The sequence below is a fragment of the Dipteris shenzhenensis genome, chromosome 26, assembly GCF_047967505.1.
Source record: "Dipteris shenzhenensis isolate YYH24624 ecotype China chromosome 26, Dip_SZ_1.0, whole genome shotgun sequence".
Classification (NCBI taxonomy): Eukaryota; Viridiplantae; Streptophyta; class Polypodiopsida; order Gleicheniales; family Dipteridaceae; genus Dipteris; species Dipteris shenzhenensis.
This window is the reverse complement of record NC_141621.1, coordinates 6,295,295-6,311,506: the sequence shown is the minus strand read 5'-3', so window position 1 is coordinate 6,311,506 and position 16,212 is coordinate 6,295,295. Positions and strand designations below refer to the sequence as shown.

At 46.8% G+C, this 16,212-nt stretch overlaps 1 protein-coding gene across 1 annotated transcript in view; it reads left to right on the top strand.

Annotated features, from left to right (window-relative positions):
- SPPL2 (SIGNAL PEPTIDE PEPTIDASE-LIKE 2) overlaps positions 1 to 16,212 on the top strand; it is a 136,807-nt gene that overhangs the window by 30,912 nt on the left and 89,683 nt on the right. Inside the window, exon 4 of the mRNA XM_087397133.1 lies at positions 2,818 to 2,943. Coding sequence (XP_087253259.1) covers positions 2,818 to 2,943 — 126 coding nt within the window. The remainder of the gene's footprint in view (positions 1 to 2,817; positions 2,944 to 16,212) is intronic.

The following is a 16,212-nucleotide window of genomic DNA, read 5'->3' as shown; positions in this document are numbered from 1 at the left end:
TTTATCAATCTGTGGTTTTTCTCAGATATTGGGAGCCATCAATTTGTTGCTATCCTTTCCCAAGCGTTGTACAAGGTATATGTGTCAAGATATGTTCCTAAAGTCCACAAAAACACATACAGTGCCTTGTTTATGGTTTTGGTCAGGGGGTAGAGAAGAAGCAAGCAAGCACGAGAAAGACAAAGGTTTTACAAAGAGAATGCAAAGCAAAACTATAAGCCATGAAGAAAACCACTTGGGAAGCAAAGCTACACGTATTTTTTCAACAGCACCCAAGCATAATCTGCCATCTGAGTTTGAAAATCCTGAGTCTATCATAAATCTTTGCTTCCATCATGTGTACCCATCTTGTAACAATTTAAACGTCATTTACGACTTCAAGGCCAATTGCATGTGAAGGATACACTAAGTTTAAGAAAGAAAGAAAGTTTATTAAAGTCTTCGGAAGACCGATGGGTCTATGAGACTGTGAAAATCCTGATACAACAAGCTGTGGTAGTGGAGCTACTAAACGAGCGTCCATACCAAAGCAAAATGCAAAAATGCAGAATGGCGGTATTAAGTCCTAAGTACAACATAGTCATGTCGATGGTCGACTATATATCAATCTCAGCATCATCATCAATATCATCATCATCATCGGCAGCAGCAAGATATCAGGATGGATGAGGCAGTGGAGGCATGAAGTCGGCAATAGAGTGCTGTCGGCCGCTCAGAGGTGGCACGTCTCTTGGTGGTAGCTCTGCGTTTGATCAGGGCTACTGTGACCCCCGTCGGTCGGGCTCCAACTCTAAACAAGGAGGGGATGTCCCCAAGTGTGATCTGTGTGTCGATCCTCTGTCTGAGCTGTCGGGTCACAGGCTCCGGGTCACGGTCATGTCGAGGCCTCATCTCGTGGGGGTCCATGTGATCTAGCTGAAAGAACTCCGTGATAGAGCTTTGAGAGGGATCAGCCGAGGAAGAAGTCTGCTCCTGTCTCCGTGCTCAGAGTATCCTCTCACGTTGTCTAAGTGCCTCATGAATGAAACTTGCCAAACACCGCTGGTCTGGGTAGGAGAGGAAACATGCCTAAATCCCATAACTATCCTTGAAGAGGCAGTGGAAATGTCCTCGGATCTCATAGTACACAGGACACCACCTGAAGATGAAATGCTCCTTTGTCTCAACCTCCTGCATGTCACACAGTGTGCATATGTGCCTCTCCTTGGGTAGTCGCTTTGCTTTGCTGCTCTCGATGCGAAGTCTGTGTGAAGAGATGCAGAACTGCCCAAGAGAGATCCTCAACGAGTGGGGTAGGTGAATCTGCGTGTATCTTAGTGGGTCAATGAAACCCTCCGCTGTGATATGTAAGAAGTGATCTTTGTAGAAGCTAAGCTTCATTGGGAGTTCACTCGGTCCCAACCAGGTTTGAAATGTATGTAGCTGTAGTAGATCCTCACGGATAACCTGGTTGACCTCGTGTGATAAGAGGGGAGAAAACGGAGCATCCATGCTGTACTGGAAGGGAGGTAGTCTATCCATGTGGAGCCCCAATCGCTCAAACCATCTCTCTGTACGTGCATACCAGCACCTTTGGTCTCCTCCTGCTACAAGTGCCATAGAGGAGGATAGAGCTATCCGTGGTAGCCTACTACGCCCCGAGGTATAATCCCCATATTCCCTAACTCGGTACAGATACGTGATGACCTGAATTGCAGCATCTAGCTGTAAAGGGGGTGACCCAAACTCAGCTTGAATGATTTGGTGAGGAACGGATGACTTACCACGAATCATCCGTGATAACATGAGAACCTGTAGCCGCTCACACGGGCCCACACTCTGTATCCGACAAGTCTGGCCCCCAACAAGGGCTGCCATACATCCCCGTTGGGCGAACCAAGGAGTCAAAAAGCAACCCCTTGGTGTGTGGATCTTGAAAGTGTGGGCGGAAGCACTGCCTCTCTAATCTGGCCAATGAAGCATACCCTCTACTCAAGCGTGCCTGCATCGCGGGTCTCATAGTGAAGTTTGTCCGGAGAAGATAACCCCAAGATAAGTGTATGATGAAACTATCTCAACAGATGACCCCGCAAATGTGAACTGTTCCTGACGCATGATGGCTCGAGATGTATTGAAGATCATGACCTTGGTTTTACTCAGGTTGACCTTCAAATCATGAGACTCACAAAAGGACTGTAGTGCGTCTAGGTGTCTTTGAAGCCCCTCTGCTGAGGAAGACAAGAGAGCCACGTCATCTACGTAGAGCAAAATCTGTATCAGCGTGCCCACAAGAGAGAGCAACTTACACCCCCCTGTGTCCGCGTCACTGTCTCAAGCTCACCAATGAGAGGCCAAACAAGGTAGGCAACAAAGGACACCCTTGTTTGACCCCGATGGTGCTCATGATCTCGTCTGTCCATTCGGACTCTCCCTGAAACTCTCTTGTAAAGTGCCATGACAGCCCAAATGATCTCTTGGTCGTAACCCAAGTCCTGTAGGCGCCGTATGAGGTGGGCTCTCGGAATCGTGTCAAATGCCTTGCGGAAATCCACAAAGCAACAAAGCAACAAGAGCTAGAGTGACCACCATTTGAATTGGAATATCATAGTAGGCTATAGTCGTAGGCCACCTGTAATCACAGAAGGGACCTTTTTTTTCTCTCTGTGGTTTTGTTCTCTTTTACACGTGCACTAATGTTAGTAAAGCAATAGATATTGGATGCTATAAATTTTAGTAAGACAGATATTGCTGAATGGTTTTATGTTTGTATGTCTGTTTTATTCATCCTTGTACTTCAGCCTCTTTTAAATATTATCTTATACCTTTCTTTTTTGGCAGAGTTATACAAAATGGTGTGTGATGCAAATGAGCCAGGAAACTTTGTAGATATAACGATTCCAGCTGTCTTACTGCCTAAATCTGCAGGAGACTTTTTAGAACAGGCTTTAAATTCAAGCAGAAAAGGTATGCACCGATTCGTCTGTTGTAAGAAATCAACAACCAGAGAGTGATGGTGTACTAAATAAGTATTTGCCACACGTTTGAGGAGCAACCAATATCTATGGATTCGCTCAAAAGAATTGGGGCATTTATCATGATCACACGGGATACTTCATTGGCTGCCAGCTGAAATTTCTGTTTCTAATCGAAGTATATGTATGGATTGAATTTCAGTGGTATTTTTGTCTGCAACAGATAAGATACTCATAATGGTTGCATTTTTAAAAAAACTTGTTTTTTGATGAAACATAGTTGAACGTCTGCTCTTCCTGATAGAGCAAGCCAACCATCTCTTGCATTGTAGGCATCTTGACATGAGCTGCCGTGTTGAAGTTGAACATTAACCCTTTGTATGGGGACGCCAGAGAGTTTGAGGTGATGGGCATAAAATCAACTGTCTCATCATTGCTGTACCCGATTTCTTTGCCTTGGCTCTCTTGGAATCTGGGAGAGCATTCTTGTGCATCTCTTAACCTCATGGGTGTTTGGTGTGAGCTGACTTTTGACGTCTGAAATGAGCTTGCCATTTGCTACTGTATGATGTGAGCTAACTTGACGTCTGAAATGAGCTTGCCATTGGCTACTGTATGATGTGAGCTGACTTTTGTCATCTGGAATGAACTTACAAGAATTAGCCAGCTCCCATTCGAAAGGGTGACCTCTTCTTTGTTCGCAACTATTGCATAGCATCTCCTTGACCTTAGCCCAATCAGCAATTGTGTCTTGTAATCATCCTTCTTCATCACAAGAAGTTGCACATTGCCTTTCCCTCGCAGGATCGAGAAGAGCCAATGTGACAGTAATACAGCTTGTTGTAGGGACTGAGGACGACGGTTTGGTCACTGGTGGGACTCAGGTCTCTTGTTTATTGTATCACTTGTGGACGGAAATATACTTTTGTTGGTGCTATAACTCTCTTGGATCTCTGTCTATTTACTAGCTTGCGCACACTTATGGTCGTGAAGTACACACAAGTACAGAAGATTGATTCCGTAGTGAAACACTTCTGGGTATAATTCCTGGGGATGCCCTATCAATATTCCACTGTGGGATACCCTTTGTAGGGATTTCATTTTTAACAGCGTTGTGCATGCGAGTTTGTGATCACATATCAACCACACTTCATCCTTGAGCTGTTTCGCTTGTGGATACTCTTGTGATATTTGCAGCCCAAAAGATCCACACATTGTGAGGAGTTGCCTTCCCATATGAGTGATTTCCCCCGTATCCTTTGATGTCCTTTTCCAGCCTCGTCTTGTTCGCTGTCCTCTTCCACTTCATCCATCCATATGGGCTCTCTCCCCTCTGTTGTTATGATGCCTTGCATGGATACTGTTCATGCATCAAAATCTTTTGCAAGAATAATTGTTATTCTCTTTGGAGAACCTGGCTATATCCTCCCCTAAATGCATGAGGGGGTCTTCTCAAGATATGCTGCTGTTGTTTTTGTAGATGGGCGATTGTGGGGGTGCAAAATAGCATGCTGCCAATTTGATATTCCCCTCTTTTGCCATGGTTTCTAACCGCGTATATTGTTTGTGTGGATTCACTTTATCACTTTTGCTGTCCTCTCCCATGTCTTCTTAATGTAGCATGCTATCCCACCAAACCCTCGTGCTCCTATGTGTGTGTGTGCATTCCATCTTGATGTTTTTATAAAACCTTGGATTTTCGGGTATGTTTTTCCCTCAGGCTCCCATGTCTCCAAGGTTACAAGTATATCTGTATCAGCTATTTCCTCTTCCGTTGCGATGACCTTGTCCAAGGTCCATCCTTCTTTGTTCCACACTTTGATCATCAGGGTCAAGATTCTGGAGTCCCTATGTTTGTTTCCTCCCATCTTTTTTGCCGTGATGATAGCCTTCTCTATCTTTCATGTATGCATGTTTCCCTTCCTTTTTAGCTTTTTTGCTTTTTTCAAGCTCCTTTAGCTTTTGGGAATATTTGCTCCTCGTAAGGTCCTTATTACTCCATATGCAGTGTCCCTTAAGGTGATGCTTGTGGGTGAGCGTGGGATTGGGTGTTCCGAAACTTCACAAGTATTTTCCTTGGTTTTCCCCTTTCTTGGCCACCCTGAAGGCTTCGTGCCACTTGGTGGTTGATATGTGCATTGTTTTTGACATGCCAAATGTTGGAAAGGTCATCTCCTGTCTGAGGGGGGGGTTCCTAACACTTCCGGAAGTATTACCGGAGGCCTAGGGCCACTGGTGCGAGAAGCGAGTAAGACATGCCATAAGTGTCACTGATGGTACGTAGGCGAGTGCTAGTCGATGGTGTTAACTATGTGCAAGCGGTAGATGGTGTCAACTATTTGCAAGCGGTACAAGTGCTGAAGTGATGTGAGCAAGAAGAAGACCAAAGCGGAACAACATCATAAAAGCCAACCCTCGACATGAATGGCAAAGAACTTCAACCACATGACACAGGTCCGTTGTACCAGGTGAAGGGAGAGGAGAACACAACGGAAAGAGATTTTAGAGTAGCGAGCAGAGATGGGGAGTAGCATAATTCATTAGAAAGCAAGATGACTGATACACCCGGAGAAGATACACACGAGGCGTGCTCTTGACTCTAGCCTCTTACTCCTTCACTCACGCCTCCCGCCCCTGCGAGAATGTCCCCCCCCCCCTTTCCCCTTTCCCCCTCTTCACCTTCTCCTCCTCTGCTCCACCCCCCGCTGCCAATCTCCTTTCCTTCTTCCTATTGGATGTCTTCTTGCATCCTTAGCCATCCTTAGCCATTCCACCGTTTGTGGGCCGCTCCGCCCTTGATGGCTTCCGCAACACTCCAGCCTGTTCTGGGTCAGTGAATCCCGTGCTTCATGTGTTCTCCTGTCTATTCCATGCGCTCCTGACACTAGTTGGTTGCGAGGGTTGGTGCACCACCTATACCTCTTAACTGTTGGACTGCTTCCCTTGTGCACCAACAGGTGTATCCCATGTACCATTGCGCCAGTACTTCCCTCTGATCAACTTTGACCATGGTGGGTCGAGGTTGAGGTTTGGCACTCTTCAGTCATGTATTGCTTCTGTCATACCCAAGTCATGTCGAGGTCAAGTCATGTCCAAGTCATGTCATGTCCAAGTCATGTCAGATGTGAACATATGTGAACATGATGCAACTAGGTATGACCAAGGTCTAACAACTTGGCATGTTGCTGAATGTGACCCAGGTGTGACTCTTGGTGGGAGTCCGGAGAACCCCCAGCAAAAATAACCTCGCCAGGTCAAATTTCGAGTAGGTTTTGTTCAGCAGCCTCCATACTCAGATCAAGGGTCAGTCGTTGAGGTACCTGGGGTGGTGTCTTCGCGTCACCAGTGGCTCCCAAAGTAAGATTCAAGTTCAATAACCTGTGTCGCTCTGATGCCTCTCCACCACGAGATCCCAAGGCAGAGGTCCCTGCTGCCATAACTTCTGTCGATGGATCCCCCTGAGTGGTGGGGCCAATGTCCGTATATTTGCACCCTACTAACCCTACTGACCGTGATGAGATGATCGGAGGGGGAATGGTCACGAGTGATGAGATGATCGGAGGGGGAATGGTCATGACTGCGGGGGAAGTAAGTGGTAATGTCATGCCATGGTGGGTGAGACCTGAGGAGGGCAGGGGAGTGACTAGAAGAACATCACCAGGGAACTCAAAATCTGCCTCGAAGGGGATGGATGGAGAGGCAACTCCTGCATGAGCAACGGATGACAAAGCTCCAGAGGCTGGCCCAAGAGGGGATGGCTCAGAAACCTGTGCTGCAGATGTGGGTGGAGCAAGAGTGGGTATGGAGACTGGAGAGGAAGAGGGGACAGAGACTGATGCAGCAGAGGCCGAGGATGCTGGGGCTGCACTAAAGAGCCAGTGGAGCTGATATCAAGTGGGGAACCATAGGGGCGGAAGGTGGACGATGAGGAGAAGATGAAGTATGTGAAGGTGGAGGAAAAAGTGCAGGTGTTGCAGCCCGCCACTGGTGCAAGAGGTAGGTGAGGTGAGGTCCACAAGTACATGTGTGTGTGCCTCTGCGTGTGCGTGGCCCGGAATGTTGAATAGAAGAGGGATGCAAAATCATACCGAGTGATGGTGAAGAGAGCATTGAGAGCAAGACGGATACCTTTCGTGATGTAGTAATGCCCGGGTGCTGAATAGAAGCGAGTGAAGAAGTAGCGAGTGATCACTGCTTCTTTGCTTCCACCTTCCAAAACGTTTTTGCAATCATATCCCCTCCTATTGGGTTTGCACTGTGAAAGGAATGAAAGGAGATGTGGTGAATCATTGGAAGGAGGCTGAATAGGGAGAGCAGGGAGCCCCATGTACTGTGAGACCAAATTGGGTGTGAGAAGCTGCGTGCAGCCCATGAACTCAAAAGTGTCTGTGACAGAGTCATAAGATCTGATGAATTCTGTACACAGTTCCACATCCACAGGAGGGAAGATGACCTTGTCGAACTCGGTTAGACAAAGGGTTTGGATCTCTGAAGATGTCAACACCGAGGATAGTTTGAGGTTTGGATCCAGAAGAGGTTTAAACATAACCCGAATGTGGGAGAGAGGAGGGGTGGTTATCGAAGGGCTCTGTATCTCTGTTGGCCCACCTGACCCTTCTGAATGTGGTCTCCGTGCAGAGGGGGTGTAATCTGAGTCCCCATGGTCGGAAGAAGAGGCACTGGAGCTCTGAGAGTAGGAAAGAACCTCACGCTGCTGCCTTGATTGCGGTGGCTCTCCATCCGAGATGATAGTGATGTTCGGACCAAGATGGGGATGCATCACTGATGAAGTCGGCCCTGCAGTAGAAGTCGGCTCTACTGATGAAGTTGGCCTTGTTGATGAAGTTAGCTTTGTTGATGAAGTCGACCTATGTGCAAGCGGTACAAGTGCTGAAGTGATGTGAGCAAGAAGAAGATAAAAGTGGAACAACATCATAAAAGCCAACCCTCGACATGAACGGCAAAGAACTTCAACCACATGACACAGGTCCGTTGTACCAGGTGAAGGGAGAGGAGTGGAGGAGAACACAACAGAAAGAGATTTTAGAGTAGCGAGCAGAGATGGGGAGTAGCATAATTCATTAGAAAGCAAGATGATTGATACACCCGGAGAAGATACACATGGGACGTGCTCTTGACTCTAGCCTCTCACTCCTTCACTCACGCCTCCCGCCCCTGCGAGAATGTCCCCCCCCCCTTTCCCCTTTCCCCCTCTTCACCTTCTCCTCCTCTGCTCCACCCCCCGCTACCAATCTCCTTTCCTTCTTCCTATTGGATGTCTTCTTGCATCCTTAGCCATCCTTAGCCATTCCACTGTTTGTGGACCGCTCCGCCCTTGATGGCTCCCACAACACTCCAGCATTCCATGCGCTCCTGACACTAGTTGGTTGCGAGGGTTGGTGCACCACCTATACCTCTTTTAACTGTTGGACTGCTTCCCCTGTGCACCAACAGGTGTATCCCGTGTACCATTGCGCTAGTACTTCCCTCTGATCAACTTTGACCATGGTGGGTCGAGGTTGAGGTTTGGCACTCTTCAGTCATGTATTGCTTCCGTCATACCCCAGTCATGTCCAAGTCATGTCAAGTCATGTCCAAGTCATGTCCATGTCAAGTCATGTCCAAGTCATGTCAAGTCATGTCCGTGTTTGTTCCAGAGTGACCAAGATGTGAACATATGTGAACACGATGCGACTAGGTATGACCAAGGTCTAACAACTTGGCATGTTGCTGAGGTGACCATGATGTGACCCAGGTGTGACTCTTGGTGGGAGTCCCGGAGCCTTTGAGTACAACACCTCCCCATCTGTAAGCCCCCATATGAGGAGAGCGTGGGGGAGGTGGACCTAGGGTCAGGGTTGCCAAATGGGCATTTGATTGGATGCCATGTGGGCAACACACCCAGAGAGAAAAACAAAGAGAGGGGGCTGCCAAGGACAGGACCAGGCAGTTATCAGCCTCCATGGAAGGCAGAAGGACTGCGGGTATGCCACGTGGCCAGCGGGGATTGGCTGGAGCAAGACTGTGCAGGGAATCCAGCCGGGTTTGCAGGCTGGAAAGGCTGCGATGAGATTGCACTGACGTCAGCTGATGTACGGACCTGTACGGTTGCACACAGCAGGGTGTACAGAGCATGGGCAGGTGACTCTAGGGCCAGAAGAAGGCTGAACAGAGGCAGAACCAGCAGAGGCAAGAGGCACAACAGATGGGCAGGTTTTGGGCAGCAAAAGAGGACCATTGCAGGTCGGGATATAGGGCTGCATTGTCTGGGCCAATGGCTGAAATCCATGTGGCTAGGCGGGGTCCACAAGGACCCTAAAAGGGGCTGCCTACAGCATGTATTCCTACAGACCAGGGTCGGCCCAAACAGACCCTGAAGTCGGCCAGTTTGGGTCGGCTATTTTGAGTAGGGATTTGCCCTATAAAAGGGGCCCCTATCCATAATCATCACTTGGAGCAGCACAAGTACCAACAGAAAGGAGCAGCAGGGAGCTTGCCCTAGGCCTCATCACTGGAGGTAAAGGGAGCACACAGGAGCTGCAGGCTTAGCTAAGAGTGCTGCCCACCTAGGCTGGTGCAAAGACAACAAGGTGGAAGGGATCTAGACGGAAAGTCTACAGAGGCTCGAGGTGGAGCACGGGGCTCTAGTCTAGAGATAGCCAGCAGATAGGAGGAGTACTTTGTGGTAAGATCAGAGGACCACACCATCGGTGGGACTTTGGATCTATCTCTTTTGTATTGTGTCCATAGCTTTGGACGAAAATATATTATTTTGGTGGTTTCTCTATCTAGTTGGTTCATTGTCTATTGATGAGTCTGCACATCTATTCTATGCACGTAAGTTTAAGAAGTTTGTGCTATCACACCCTACACCACACTGTGTGAGCTCCTGGGCAACATCAAATCTCAATAGAACATGCAAAAGGAAATAATACTCAATTTAGAAAAGGAAACAATGTTCTGTAGTGGGAAGAGAAAATAATTTGAAAATGGTATTCTTTATTGACATAGAGTAGTACCACAAAGATCATCAAAGCTTTAATGCATAAGCTACTCTAGTCTCTGCTTCTTCCTGCTTGGCTCAGCAGATCCCTTTTTTGCTTGCTAAAGTAGAGAGGGATGCACATTCTATCAATCTTCCGCTGTGCGTACCCTCTGTTGGGTCATTTCTAACACCAAAGGCAAAGCCTTAGTATTTGTTTTGGGTTTTCTTATTATGGGAATTGTGCAAGGGCCTTAAAATAATGCTATGATAGGAGGTAAGGTGAGAGGGGCTTTAAGGGTTGTCATAATCTAAGCGTGAGGTGTGAAGAGAGGGTTAGGTCTTAGGGTACATTACCCTAGAGGGTTATCATTTCTCGTTCTTCTTCCCTCTTCTATCCTTAGCTTTTGCATACATTTCAACCTTGCTCATCCCGATTTCCACCCTCTTCTATCCCTCACTTGATGATTGGTCTCAAATTTTAGTTGGTGGCGTAAAGTCTTACACTCATCATCTTATCAGCTATTGTAGGAGGCTGGGCCAAGGGGCCATGGTGGTATGTGCGAAAGTGTGTAGTGTGCCTCATGGGGGGAGCGGATGATGAGAGTGGCTCGATCTTCTTGGAGCAGGATGTCCTTGAGATCTGTTAGTAATGTGAAAAGACGTGCATAGTACACAGGGGAGCGGCTATGACCATGCCATGATATGTCGTTGTCAACATTGCACATGCTGAAGCATAAACTTGAGAGAGAGTACAAGAGAAAGAGAGAAAGAGGGGGACACTGAATGAGGCAAGATAACTTTGTTTATAGCATGGAAAATAATGCCACCCAGAGGTTTGTGTTAGGTTGAAATGCAACAATCCACATGTGGTAAGGGGATCGTATTTAGAGTGTGAGGGCAGGAGCTGTAAACAGCCAAACCAGTCAGATGGTGGGTTTGCTTGATCGACCTAGGTCAGGTCGGCTGACCTGCACCATGGTCAGCCGACTACCCGACCTTAGTTAGCCATAGGGCGATCTTGGTTAGCCCTAGTTAGCTGCGCAAGACCAACCTGAGACAACACCTTAATACAGCCCTCTAATCTACCAATAATCCTGGCTTGGTAAACAGCCCCCAAGACTAACTGAGTAAACTACTACTTTCCAGGGAGGGCACACCCACATAGAATCCCTCACTCTCCACACACGAGATGCTCTAAATTCTAACAATAGTGTGTAGGGGCGGCATCATGGTACACATCGTATGGCGGGGGATGTATTAAAGAAAAGATAGGTGTGGTCAGTTCCTCGTGGTGGTGGCAATACAGAGAAGTCAGTGATATGCGGGGCAAAGGTAGGGGATCCCATGAGGTAGTCAACTACATTGGAGCGCCCCCCTGTGAAAGCAATTGAATCCACCTGAGGAGGGCCATCAGTCCATACTATTATAAATGACCAGATCATGTATCTTGCCCATGTCCAAGAAAGTGTGCCCGTAAGATGTGGCCGCAGCTCGCCTGTCTACAGATAGTCGAGATATCCCTGCCTCAATACTTGGCAAAAGGATAGAGTCATGTTGAAAATGGAGAAGTGATATGTGATGCATACCCATCCTCACATTGAAGTCTCCAATAAGGAGGACTTCTTCGCGGCTCAAGAAATCGATGTCCAAATGCAAGGCCGTGTACAATGATGTCTCGGCCTCCTCACATTGATCTCTGGGAAAGTATGAGGCCTCAGGGGGGAACTAGCACATTGCAGTGAAGAGGTTCTATTGAGAGGGACGTCGGATCTGAATCTAGACGTGTGCCACGTTTCTCTACGGAGATCATCTTGATGAGAGAAGATTTGTAAAGTATTGCCACTCTCGATCCATGCACGCCATCTATCTCCTTGGTCTCATCCCGATAGGTTGTCTCCCATGTGTATCCACGGACTATGGGCAAAGGGCGCTTTGGGCTCTGATGGGTCTCTGTATAGAAAGCTATATCTCGTCTTGTGTAAGATTTTGAGAATTGCCTTGGATTTGACCATAAGGTGCCATTATGATTTCAAACATTGCAGGTCAGGTTCTCGATGCTCTGAATCTCATAGACCCCATTTCCCTATGCAAGGGGAGAACTAGATGCCCATTAGGGGCCTATCAGAAACCGCTCATCTTGAATAATAGCCCACTTCCCCTCCTTGCAGGCTGTGTCATGCTGTTGTAGAAGGGTGTGCCTTTCCTGTACTTGCAAAGGTGTGAGGTCCTGTGTGGGCTGTCGCTATGGCAGCAATTTCCTTATGGAGCTGTAGTACATCTTGACCTAGGCTATGAATAAAACGATCGTGCTCTAGCTCTCGTGCACGCAGGCGAGGAACTCCATGACAAGCTGTATTCTTTGGCCTCATATGAAATCTAGTGTGCCTGATGTATCTGATGGGACTGGTACAGATATGGGACAAAGGGGGGACTGAGTAAGGAGATAGAGGCAAAGTATTGGAGATGGTAGAAGATTGAGAGTGGTATGGGACATCGAGGAGATGGCAGAGGTGAGTCCAAGTGTAGAGGGAAATGGTGGCTGGCTAAGGGTGACAAGAAAGAGGAGTACTCTCAAGAGGCATAAGATATCAGAGAAGAGCACTGCCTATGGATTTTACAGGAGGGCTTTATCCACCGGCCAGGCTACACATACATTCAATTAGGTGTTTCCAATGCAGTTTTGTCCCAACAAGGGTCCAAGAAAACATAATTCTTACAAAGACATGGTTTGTTATAGTTGTAACCAAATGGGACATATTAGTAGATCTTGTTCTGAAAGCTGGAGAGCTTATGTGGCAAATACCAAGAGTCAATGAGGCTGTGCAGCAAGCAAGGTTGTGCAAGAGCTGCCATTGTGGATGATCTAATTGATGAGGACGCCTTCATATTATGGGGACCATGAATCCAGTGAGACAAAGAGATAATCAATGTGTAGAGACTATTGACAACAAATCCACGTCAAAGGAGCTACCATAGAGCCAAGTGTCAAGCCAAAGAGCAAAGACCAGCAGCCAAGAAGGAGCCTACAAGATGGAAGATTTCAACAACTAGGACAAGCACATCAACAAAGCAAAAAGAGGAAGCATGAAGTAGTAGTCTTCATGGGGCCAAGAGAAGCACTCCAACAACTCACATCTCTAATGTAAAGAAGCAATCAACAAGCCTTAACAACTTAGCCCACGATTGTAAAAGGTCACCACATGAGTAGACCTAGTTTTTTTAATGTTATCAAACTTGACCACCTAAGAGTAGCTCTTCAAGCATCCAAGGGAGGTAATACAAAACTTTTCAGCCTTCAATAGCAATGTATGCACAGTAAGGGGCTCCCCCACTCCTTGGGGATCTTGAGCAGGCAGTTTCATGTTTCTTCTCACCGATTACACATTGAGACCAGACTGATTGAGGGCACACCTAAGGAGGATGTATGTGCACTCTATGTGACTTACAACGGGTTGAGTCAGAGGAACACTTTGCTTTCAGATGTCCTATGTCCTATGAGATCCGAGGCCGCTACCATTGTCTTTTAGAGATGGATTTGGACCCTTGTCTCTCTTGGTCCATCTGCAGTAGACACAAGTAGTGATCTTCCTTTACAAGGCTGTACGCGAGAGAGACTAACTGCTTAGGACACAGAGATGAGATCGTGAGGCCCAGCCAGAGTCCAATCACAAGATGATTGCCGATTTTTTTCAGTCAGATAGCGTGGATCAATAGTTTTCAGGGAGATGATGCAGCGGAGACTTGAAGCGAGAGACACGACACTCGCCAGCGCATTGACGCACATATGATGCTTCTCTCCTCCATGTTACTAGACTAGGGACACAATGGATTGGGGTGACAATGGCACTTGTTCAGCGCATAATCTGCCATCTGAGTTCGAAAATCCAGAGTCTATCATAAATCTTCGCTTCCATCATGTGTACCCATCTTGTAACAATTTAAACGTCATTTACAACTTCAAGGCCAATTGAATGTGAAGGATACACTAAGTTTAAGAAAGAAAGAAAGAAAGAAAGTTTATTAAAGTCTTCGAAAGACCGATGGGTCTATGAGATTGTGAAAATCTTGATACAACAAGCTGTGGTAGTGGAGCTACTAAACGAGCGTCCATACCAATGCAAAATGCAAAAATGCAGAATGGCAGTATTAAGTCCTAAGTACAACATAGTCATGTCGATGGTCGACTATAGATCAATCTCAGCATCGTCATCAATATCATCATCATCATTGCCAGTAGCAAGATATCAGGATGGATGAGGCAGTGGAGGCATAAAGTCGGCAATAGAGTGTTGTTGGCCACTCAGAGGTGCGGTCTTGGCACGTCTCCTGGTCGTAGCTCTGCGTTTGACCAGGGCTACTGTGACCCCCGTCAGTCGGGCTCCAACTCTAAAAAAGGAGGGGATGTTCCCAAGTGTGATCTGTGTGTCGATCCTCTGTCTGAGCTGTTGGGTCACAGGCTCCGGGTCACGGTCATGTTGAGGCCTCGTCTCGTGGGGGTCCATGTGATCTAGCTGAAAGAACTTCGTGATAGAGCCCTGAGAGGGATAATGCGAGGAAGAAGTCTGCTTCTGTCTCCGTGCTCGGAGTATCCTCTCACGGTGTCTAAGTGCCTCATGAATGAAACCTGCCAAACACCGCTGGTCTGGGTAGGAGAGGAAACATGCCAAAATCCCATAACTATCCCTGAAGAGGTAGTGGAAACGCCCTCGGATCTCATAGTACACAGGACACCTGAAGATGAAATGCTCCTTTGTCTCAACCTCCTGCATGTCACACAGTGTGCATCTGTGCCTCTGTAAGAAGTGATCTGTGTAGAAGCTAAGCTTCATTGGGAGTTCACTCGGTCCCAACCAGGTCCGAAATGTGTGTAGCTGTAGTAGATTCTTACGGATAACCTGGTTGACCTCGTGTGATAAGAGGGGGGAAAACGGAGCATCCATGCTGTACTGGAAGGGAGGTAGTCTATCCATGTGGAGCCCCAATCGCTCAAACCATCTCTCTGTATGTGCATACTAGCACCTCTACAAGTGCCATAGAAGAGGATAGAGCTATCCATGGTATATATATATATATATATACCTTTGTAAGACTAGAATAAGTCCAATCATACAAATTTATATTTTTTGTTGTTCTAAAGATCAAAAATCTACAAAGAATATAAAAGAGAAAATGAAAGAGAAGAAAAAAGAGGTAAACAAAAACTTTTATGAAAAACAAAAGGAAGACATACTTAGCAAGCAAAGCAACACTTATGTCGTCATCAGTGCCCAAGCATAAGCAGCTATATTGGGTTTTCTAAAGACCCGCGGAGTCTCTTGGGCAAACCCAGTGCTTACTAAAATACGTCAAATAAACAAAAGAGATTGAAAACAAGAAATAAAAAAGAAACGAAGCAGGTGACTAAGCAAAAATAAACAAGCAAGTCAAGGAACAAAATCTTTCAAAAAACTAGAAACGCTCTCTCTTATTTAAAACATAAAAAGCTAAATGGCCCTTTACACTTATGTATCGTTTCTACAAAGAGGAAAAATACATTTCTAACTTAGAAAGCACAAGCATACTCAAACAAACTATCCATGGTAGCCTACTACGCCCCGAGGTATAATCCCCATATTCCCTAACTCGGTACAAATACGTGATGACCTGAAATGCAGCATCTAGCTGTAAAGGGGGTGACTTAAACTCAGCCTAAATGATTTGGTGAGGAACGGATGACTTACCACGAATCAACTGTGATAACATGAGAACCTGTAGCCGCTCCACACGGGCCCACTCTGTATTCGATAAGTCTGGCCCCCAACAAGGGCTGCCGTACATCCCCACTAGGCGAACCAAGGAGTCAAAAAGCAACCCCTTGGTGCGTGGATCATGAAAGTGTGAGCGGAAGCACTGCCTCTCTAGTCTGGCCAATGAAGCATACCCTCTACTCAAGCGTGCCTGCATCGCGGGTCTCATAGTGAAGCTGGGTCCGGAGAAGATAACCCAAGATAAGTGTGTGATGAAACTATCTCAATAGATGACCCCGTAAATGTGAACTGCTCCTGACGCATGATGGCTCGAGACCACAGCAGACTGCGTAGGTTGATCGACACAACTGCTCTATTGCTAGTTTTATCCCTTTGCGGCATTGATTCTCAGTGAGCCTCTGTTCGCTGAGACCCTCATATCCATTCTTAGTCGTGTAGTGGATCTGGTTCCTCAGACAACATAGACAGGACTGCCACAGTGACACCATATTTTGAATCTATCATTTTCCCATGGGTTCAGATATTTAGT